Raw genomic sequence first — 10,157 nt, forward strand, 5'->3', positions numbered from 1 at the left:
AGTTCATTATCATCACAACTTTACATGGTTATGAGATAATTTGTCATAGTATTAGAAATCGTTGTCCAGTGTTTTGGCGTCTGATGCCTGAATCCTCAAACCTAAACTTTTGATCTGTTGACTGCTCGCTGTAGCAACACGCCCACACCAGTGCAGCCCTTTTCATCCTGTTACTGCAGGGCCATTCACAGTATTAATGCCTGTGTCCTCTCTCCTGGACAAACTGCCTGCTCAGACTAAAAAGAGGAATTGGCAGCAACTGCTACATTTATGCAAGCAAACAAACCTCCTTAATGTTTCATGAATGGAAATTACAGTGTACTTTCTAGGAAGCAAATATAAATATATAAACTAGCTGAATTAAGCATATAGCCCACAAAATGAAAGGTATAGAGCTAAAAGAGAGCCATGGAAAACTATAAAGATAATGATTCTATATCAGCCGCACTAAATGTAAGCTGCAGTAGAGATTGGCTGAACACAAGTACACTATTGAGACCCACAACCCCTGGCACAGTGAGCACTACACTGTACCCAGTGTCTACCCAAACACTTAGAAAGCCATTAAAGTCGTTCCAAAAATGCAAAGGGTTGCGAGAGACTCGGACGTCTCCTTCAACAGGAGGCTTTTTGAATTAGTACCCTCAGGGCCACTTCCTTCCCAGGCGCAAACAAAGAAAGGTTTTTTTTTAGTCATATACAGAAACTACATCTGTGAAACTGTATTGTAAAGTTTTACAGTACTATGCTGTGTGATTCCATATGATTCTTCGCTCCATGTATGCTATCATTCTATTTTCCTCAAAGTACTCAATATTATTATAGTCAAATTAGTTTTGATCACTTGTTTTTGTTTTGACAGTTATCATTGACAGATTACACATTGTTGGGTCCTGTTAATGTCACATTGTCTCTTAACTTAAACTCTTTTGAATTTTGATGGTTATTTATTCTCCTTTCTGCCCTTATGTGTGGGCGCTTTCAGAGCATACAGTACATTTGCACTTGTTTTGTTGCTCTTATGTCTTATAAGTGGTCTGCTCAAACACCTATTACCCTGATAAAGGGTCGAAACACATCAGTTTATCCATGAGCTGATAAAGGATGTTTTTATATTGATAATCAGAGTGTTTAGATTCCTTTCAGACTGCCAACCAATACCATGGACTTCATCATTCATGTGCGGACACTTTCTTATTCTTCAAATGTAAAAATCTCCGCAGCTGATCTACTTTTCTCCAAGCACACGTCATTTCGGTAGACAGCACAGGATTGATTGGCACTTGTTGTCGACACTTGAGCCTGATTTGCTTCACTTGGTTTCTGTCTCTGGTACGACGTCTCCATGCAGTTTTTAAGATTACTTGCAGACAGTTTCACAGAGACACTAAAAAAACTGTCATCCCATTTCTCTTTTCCCCTCTGTGTGAATTTACAGGCAGCCCTGTTGTTATATTAGGTTTGACATACATTTCTACATATAAGACAAATTCCCTCTGTCTGTGCAGTCTTTCTGGTTTGATATTTTAGATGCTTTTGGTGTTTGTTACAATTCAAGCTCTCCTGGGTTCCCATGACTTTTCATGATTTTACTTAGGCCCTCAATTTTTGTCAGTGTGCTTCTTCACGTCCTCCTCTTCTGTGGTTTTGCCTCTCATTTGTGTCATATCTATTTCTCCCCTCCCGTCTTTGTTTTTGTCAATCTCTCTTGCCTGTCATCTTTAACTCACCCTTCCTTTCTTTATTCCCTCCCTGCCTCACTTTCTTTCATCAGTAAAAAGTAAGAAATTCAGGTCTGAGAAGCACTCAGACAACTCAGGGAAAAAAAAATTCACTGCTTTGACAACTGTTTCGAATCCATGGTATTCTTTATTGCACGGAGGCAAATAATTAATGAAGGGTGCCTTTTTTGTGTCCAGCCAGCCCCATTCGCACATACTCCTCGTCGTGTCAGTATGCCGCTGCTCGGTGCAGCACGCCACAGTCTCACAGAAACTGACATTACTGACAGTAACCACTCAGTAGGATAAAAGTGCCTTTTATCAATGTGAATACACTGATTGGTCCACTCAAGAACACACAAAAATCTCTTTAAAGTGTAGAATCAGTCTCCTTTAGACATGAAAGCAGCAGTTGCAGGTTTCTTCACAGTGATGACATCAGATGAGTATCTCTGAGCTGGAGACAAAATATACCTTTTCTGTTCTGAACAGCATTTGCATTTATTTTAAAGGAAAATTCTGGTTTATCATACTGCAACTATGATTTAAGTCCAAACCGGGCAGAACTCACGCATACAGTCAATGAGACGGGTGTCACAGGTTGAACTAGGCAGACAATTAGACTGAAACCAACCCTACATCAAGAAAGTGCAGGGGACGACATTAATGAGGGTGAATTGTTGAGATGATTGAACACTATTCAGCAAGATCAGTTAGAGTAACAGATTAATGCATTTGCAAATTCATGCAAAACTGCTTTTAATACTATCAGCCAGGATTTTATTACTGTTCCGACCCAAGAGGTTGTATGAACTTTTCTATGTATATTTCTTTAATTTCCTCTGATTCGATCTCTCTGTATGGTTCACTGTGTGAGTGTGTAATTGGCCGCAGGTGTGTTTGGCTGAATGAATGATGAGTGTGTGTAGTCTGAGGGAGCTGATTGGTTCCATCCTCCAGGCCAGAAGTTTTAAGGCCGTCCTCTCCCATTTCACATGATTAATAATTATAATGGCAGCATGTTCTTTATCCTTAGCTATTACAAAACATTGGAAAAAGGGAGTATTTGATTGACCAGCAGAGCCTGGTTCAACTTCGGGGCAACGTCTACAGTTTTTATTTTTGCCAGCTTAGATGCAAATGAACTGGCTTCATTTATATGAGTGAAAGCTCCAGGGCTCATCTTGGCCTAAGAGTCTGCACTCATGATTGTGTCTCTGTGAGGCTGTTAGTCTCGTTGTCAAGCACACTGCCCCATTAAACAGAAATTTTAAAAAAATCATTGAAGAAATTAATAAGTTACAAATGATGGTAACGTAAAGATAAAAAGCTAATGACACCACATTTCACCAAGACCATGAATGTCTGCATCAAACAGAAAACACATTATCACCTAATAACCATGTAAACTTTTAATTTGATTGTTTCTGTCTCCTTAGAAAACATACTTTGTTTCTGCACTTGTTCGTCTCACATGGGGATGACATTGGCTGACACAAATGAGTTTAAGGAAAGGGGAGAACATGGGCAGCAAAACAAACTGTTCTGTGGCTGATATGTTCTTGATGAGCTGTGAAGGACCTCTTGCACTCTCCCCATCGAAAGATTGCAGGATAAGTACAGTGTCCGCCGCTAAGATTGCTGCTTAATTAGAAAGAACGGCAGAAACACAAACACTGTTCGCAGGACAGGATGTGGGTCTGTCTTGGAAATCGTTAATAACAGGAATCACTTCTTTGTCTTTTGTTGTTTTTGGCAGTTGAGATGCTTTACAGAAAGGTGGAGCCACTTTGCGCATGTCATTAAAGTTATGCCATGAATGAAATGCTTTTGGCCATGTAAAGACACATCTTATCCCATCACTTTTTTAAAGAGCTAAGTTGGAATCTCTGATCAAAAGGATTTCACTTGGGTTGAAGAAATATTTTCCGTATAAACAAATCTAATGTTGTCCATCGAGCCACAGCTCAGAAAGCCACAGTTTGGATGGATTATCCACTGCTTGATTTCAAAGTAAAACTTGAAGTGAGCACGCTCTTGAAACATCTGTAATAATCTTTATAATCTTTGTTTTCTCTTTCAGATAAGTTTGGATAACCTTGGGGTTTGTTTAAAGCCTGACTCTCCGTGTTTTTCCTCTTCTCAGACGTCTTCTTTCAGCTTAATTGTAACTCACAGATTTCAGAAACCGACTTCCATACACTGGTTGCGACAAACTGGAATTTTCTTAACATTGCTGTATCCTCAGTTTGAGTGTGAAGGCTTATGCTAAAATCCATATAGAGCTTTGACAATTATCCCTCCCTGACTATGGTGGCTCATCTGGGGAATTGTACGAGTAACCTTGTCGAAAGCTATTAGGTTTATACTGAGGGCCTGCAACAGAAGTTTCAGTCCCACTTTCTAGCAATTGCTGAAGTTTGGAGTTTTCTTTTCTGTTGTGGTTTATTCCCTCTCATGTGTTGGTTCTCCCTTAGTATGTAGCCTATATTGTAACCATACTCTCTCTAACATGTAGTGCATGTGGAACACCAGATGCAAGTGAATTCATGATTATCTTCATGGGTTAATCCTATTTTCTGTGTCTTGACACACAGGATTTTGGCACTGAGACAGATAAGAATGTGTGGGTGTATGTGTCCGCATGTGTGTGTTTGTGTGTGTGTGTGCGCGCATGATTACTGGTTGTATAGGGCTGTGATGATGAGGATGATGCATCCTATCCCCATTAGTGTTAGCCTAGATCTGTCAGAGTGTTGTTGGGTTACTGCCTGGCAAAATCTCAACCCTGAGGAACAATGGGATGGGCTAAACCCACACACATGCTCACACACACACACCCTTGTGCGTGGTGTTCCCATGACAAAACACTGTTTCCCTGTTTTGCACACACACCCAGCTGTACCTGGAAGTACTCGTCAAAATCCTCTGTCAATCTCACAAACACACACACACATGCGCACACACACTTTAATCCTCCACCGCTGTGTAACAGACAGGAAGTTTTACAGCCTGGTTTCTTGTCTTCGCTTTATTGTTGCTCGCTTTTGATCGACGTCACATTTAACGCACTCAAGCTGAATTTTCTGTTGTCCCCTGTCTCACCTCTCTAAGACTACAATGGAGAAACATAACTAGTGTTCATTTCGGTTTCAAACTTTTCTGTCGCTGTTCCTGCGACCCCAGCGCACCGAAGACCATCAGCCCCGGATAACTGATTATGCAGCACGGGTATTCTCTCATTATAATAGTGTTTGCCACAGTGGAGATCAATAGAAAATAGAGGGGAGTGAAGGGGGCCGCCGTTGGAAGCACAGGGTGTGTTCATCGCTCAGTTAATTTATCAGCACGCTCAGGTTTTAGTTCAAATCAAATAATTTCCTAACTGCAACTTTGTTTGAACTGAGAAATTCTTTATTGCCTTGTAGATAGACTTTGATCTGCATCTTCTTTTCATTATACACTTTAATAAGTTGCTTCTTTACCCATCATTCAGAGGCTCTGTCCTTGCAGCTCTCCCTCTGCCGCAGCCAAATTCAAGGCTGTCCTACATCCTTCTTGTGCCGCACAGCTGCTGTGGAGTGGAGGCTTTGACAAGAGATAACATTTTCCCTCTGCGCTCTCCTTTATGGACTTTTAACGTTGCTTCTAATTAATATCTCTGTCATTAATTTGCTGTGACACATGGCCTCCTTCCCTTCATCCGTCCACCCAACCGGCGAGCCAGTTAGATTCAAGCCCCAGAGCTCCGTTTAGTCTCCAAGAACCAAACTGCAGGGAGGAGAGCTGCAGATGGGAGCGCACAACCAGACAACTCCCATGTGGTTTTGGCTTCTTTTTCTTTTCTGCTTTGTTTGTGTCTTTCTTCCTCCTTCCCTCCTAGTTGATGCCAGAAGTTTGTTCTATTATCAACACTCAAGCGTGACGGTGCTGAGTGCACTCTGATGCTGCCCTCCTCTTTCTGCGCTACCTAAAAAGCATTTCACACATTTTAGCAATTTTCTCAATGATGGTTGTGATTTAAGTGTCTTGCTATTAACTCCACTCATGGCTTTGGATTATTGTCCAGCTTTCTTTTCTAATGGCTTGATGATGACGATGATAGCAGTCCAGCAGTGGACGCCTTGTTTTCTTTCGTTTGTCTGCAGAAACCCTTTTCCCTCGATAGTTTGTCAAGTCTGCAGTCTAGCAAAAGGCTCCCTGGTGAACCTGTAAGCACCTACACTAAATTCAGGAAGTGACACAACATTTGTCATGGTACTTAAACTGATTATAAGTAACTTAAATATATTGGAGCAGCTTTATATAACTCTTGGTTATATATCCCACAAGACACAAGCTTCCTCATCCATTCTATTGCTGTAAAACATTGCTCAGCTTTCCTTTTTACTGTGATTGTATTCATCATGATTTAATTCCTTCATAGGTGCTTTTTCCTTTTGTCACTTTTTACTCTGTTGAAATACATCTCGCTATGTCAAGTTACCTATTTTTAGTTTTACTTTCTGTAGCTCTGATTCAAAGGAGAGATGGACAGAAGGGAATAAAGAAGTGAAGAGAAGTTTTTTTTCTCTGCAACAGACTACGACCGCGGTTTTCATGCACACCAAAGGGCAGGCCAAAATCTCGAGGCACGCCTGTTTTCATGCCCATGCAGAATAGCCCTTTATGTAATCACTCTGTACGTGTTTGTTTGCAGTAAGGAATTAATTAGTCCAAAGGAAAGGAAAGAGGTAAATTAAGAACTCATTAATAATTCTTGTTGAAAATCCCAAGGCACAGCTGGAGTAGCCTCACCGTGTCCCCTCAGAGTTACCGTGAGGCAAGAATGACCCATCAGCTCATCGCTGTAGTCGCCGTCATTTCCAACTGTCCCTCTGACCCATCGATCTCACCCAGCTGAGGAAACTGCCTCCTGTCACCACCCACATACACCCCCCTCGCCGAGTTTAAATTGGTCCTGGTCTCCACAACACATGTCGGGGCCTCAAACCGTCTTCAGCCTCAGACGCTTTGAGCTAGCGATACAGAGGAAGCTAAGCTAAGGAATGGCAAATAACATCAGCACAGCTGAGAGGAACAGAGAGAAAAGCATCTTGGTTTGGTCTGACTGAGCAGGTTTGATAAGAAAACTGGACATGCAGATGTAACGTTGGTGCACTGAGCAGCAACAACCTTCTTTTTATTTTTTACCCCACATATCACAACTCCTGCCTTACAGTAACTTCGAAAGGACACTATTTTGAGCTCCCTGGTGGGCGCCATTTGACTAAAGATGTTGCAGTGGGCTTAGCAGTGGATGACTGTCGGCCATCGGCCACACTGGACTTGACAATATGCGTTTGAAGCAGGAAATTAGTTTTCCATAATGTGCCATGTTGGGCTGAATTTTCCATATCACATCGCACTACTTTGCAAGGCTACTGTTAGTGTCAGTTGTGTTCATTGTGATGTCATTCCTGCTATATAGCACAGGCTGCACATGAAGCATCCAGTCTCTTTTTAAAGTACTTCAACCAGAATGAAGAACAGAGTGGACAGTGAGTTTGCCTTCGGTGTATTTTTAAACACTCTGATGGATAAGACTTAGAGGATTGTCCGTACTGGCCAGAGATCAGTAATAATTAATGAAGGTTTTTATAGAAAGCACAAGACTGGAAGAGGCTTGTCCATGACTCTTATGCATGTGCTCTTATTGCTGCTTTTTTATCCTCTTCTCCGTTGATCTACTACATCTCTTTGCCTTTTATTTCTGAGGTTGTTTATTCCCCTTCGCTTTTATGTCTCTTCGTACCTTTTCTAACCCACATCTCTCTGTCTCTTTCTCCCTCCAGGTCCAGGAAAATGTCTTTGTTGATTTTAACCACCAGGAGCTACTTGAGTTCTACAACAAGGTATTGCAATGTTGTGTGTGTGTGTGTGTGTGTGTGTGTGTGTGTGTGTGTGTGTTTAAGCACACGTATTGTGTGTGTGCACTTTGATGTCATGTTGTATATACCTTTGTATTCAGTGGCTATCTTCTATCCCCTGACAAAATCCATCTGCCTGCCTGTCACCCCCATACTTTGATACATTTTGTTTCCTCTTTCTTTTTTTTCACCTGCTTCATCTACCTTTTCATGCATGCGTGCATTCGCATGTGTGTGTGTGTGTGTGAGTGAGATAGCTCATTTTGTGTACAAACACTCAACCTTTTCTTCTCCTTCTTCCAGCTTGAAATCGTGCAAGGACAGTTGGATTCCCTGACTTGATGCCTGGTGCACTCTCTCTCTCTCTCTCTCTCTCTCTCTCTCTCTCTCTCTCTCTCTCTCTCTCTCTCTCTCTCTCTCTCTCTCTCTCTCTCTCTCTCTCTCACACACTCACACACACACACACAGTGTTAGTGTTTTGCTGCCAGCTATGCCAGCTGTTGGAGGCCTAGAAAGTCTGTTCTTGCTCTGATTTAGTCTAGAAAAATGTCAAATTTTCCTAACCTTCTGATCAACATTTAATTCAGGTTTGCACTCATAACTTAGCGATTTCAAGTATTTTTATGTCTTCATCAAGGAGATGGTGGGAAATTTCACCCTGGCTATGATTAACTGTACTGAAACAAGTCTCTCAGTACCAGTAGCCTGTAGTTAGCAACTCCATGTTTGATTGCCCTGTAAATTAGCTGTAATAAGATGTTTTAATGTGCCAATGTCAACGATAAGGAAAAAAGGAAATACAGGGAGATTAAATGGACAAATGGATTTTGTAACTTGGTGAATGAACTAGTGTCCATGCCATTCTAATAAAATCTGAAGTGGAGGTGAAATCCATCCAAGCTGTTGTTATTTAGTGAAGGCTCATTATTTCTCATTAAGACCAACCTGGACTGCTGGTTCAACAGATGGGAGTTCTGGGAGGCGCAGCGGACCTCCAGTGAGTTTGTGTGTGCTTGTGTATGTTTGTGTGTGCCTGCGTTCTCTTGCATGTGTCTGTTGGTGGATGGATGCACAAATATGTCCTTGTTCATGCATCTGTCCTTACTTGTGTATGTGTGTGTGTGTGTCTGTTTGTGCTAATAAGTTCTCTCTTCCACTCTTTGAATCCAATCTTGACAAGTTCTCAGATTTCCCAGGTGTTATTCTCCCATGCTGACAACCCATCTCCATCAGATATACCCAGAGGCTCTGGTCTTAGTGTGCTGTCTCTACTGTTTCTATCCATTATTTTAGGATTTTTTCTAAAAGAATTTTCCTCCTACTTGTACAAACACATGACACATAAATGCATTCACTCTCAATGTACCCACTGTTCCCTCCCTAGTCTCTATTATTACTTTTGCATAAAGTCGTGTTCAAAATACTTTATGCAGACATCCAAACACAAAACAGCTGATTTACATTTACATCTTGATGACAAAATGAATCCTGTAAATATTAAAAAAAAGAAAATGTTAAAAAACACATCATTGTTGAACAGTGACGTGTACTGAGCACCTGCTTACTCGCCTGTGTACACTTACTTCCAGACTTGCTACCCACCTGCTACTTGTCACATACATTTTTCAGGTTATTAGTTAGTTTTATGGAAGGAATCTTGAGGTATAAGAGTGTTTATTTTGTTTACCTTCTTAGGCACTCTTATGTTTAGGCAAGAAAACTACTCGGCCAGGCTTTGAAGTCATCATGGTCTGGGTTAAAATCACGCCAAACAGTGAACTTCAATGTATGTTGTAAAGCTGCATGTTTTCTGATGAGGACAGGTTCCATAAAGTCCAAGTACCTCAAGGTCTTGTTCATTAGCAAACCTTACATCAACAGGTGGTCCCGTTTCTTGGAGTGCTGGCAGACACTGACATTTTACAAGGCTCATTTTTAGACACTGAGAAGTTTAGAAAGTTGGAAGGAGCGAACTGAGGTAGTTTGGAGATTGGATGAGGATGCGTCCTGGATAAATCTTGACACGTCCTAGCAGGAGGCAGAAACAGACCATACTAGAGATATTATATCTCCCATCAGCCTTGGGGACACCTCTGGATCCCTCTGGAGGAGCTTGAGGTCATGGAGAAGAATATTTAGGCTCCTATTCTTATCCTGCTGTTTCACAGCCAGATAAATTGAGATGGAAATATAAGATTATACTGATTTATCCTCCTGTATAGTCTTGAGTCTCCTGCTTTATGAACCTTGAAAGTTGTTTACAAGCTAGATTTTCATTTCAAAAAGTTGTTCTTCATTGAACAGAGCCACTGTAGACAACTTTCCCATGTGTTTCTGTTACTTTTTATGCCTATCCTTAGCAGGTAGCAAGCTGTGTTAATAGGATAATTGGATTGTAGAAACACATAAAAACACACACGCAACCATACAGCACAATCACTCCCACTTCCACCTAGTAAAACGGATGAATTCACCACTTTACTATGGGAACCCTACTTACAGCTGGCACCCCCAGAGATACTAAAAA

General features: G+C 41.3%; 1 protein-coding gene across 2 annotated transcripts in view; it reads left to right on the forward strand.

Annotated features, from left to right (window-relative positions):
* Nucleotides 1–8,539, forward strand: part of commd10 (COMM domain containing 10) — a 62,723-nt gene extending 54,184 nt beyond the window's left edge. For both annotated transcript variants that reach the window (XR_005074889.1, XM_037096883.1), the window contains 2 exons: nt 7,556–7,615; nt 7,934–8,539. Coding sequence is in view for 1 of the 2 variants with exons in the window: in XM_037096883.1 (XP_036952778.1) it covers nt 7,556–7,615; nt 7,934–7,972 (99 nt within the window). In the remaining variant the exon portion in view is untranslated. The remainder of the gene's footprint in view (nt 1–7,555; nt 7,616–7,933) is intronic.
* Nucleotides 8,540–10,157: the final 1,618 nt, after the last annotated feature.

This window comes from Acanthopagrus latus, chromosome 5 (genome assembly GCF_904848185.1).
Source record: "Acanthopagrus latus isolate v.2019 chromosome 5, fAcaLat1.1, whole genome shotgun sequence".
Taxonomy (NCBI): Eukaryota; Metazoa; Chordata; class Actinopteri; order Spariformes; family Sparidae; genus Acanthopagrus; species Acanthopagrus latus.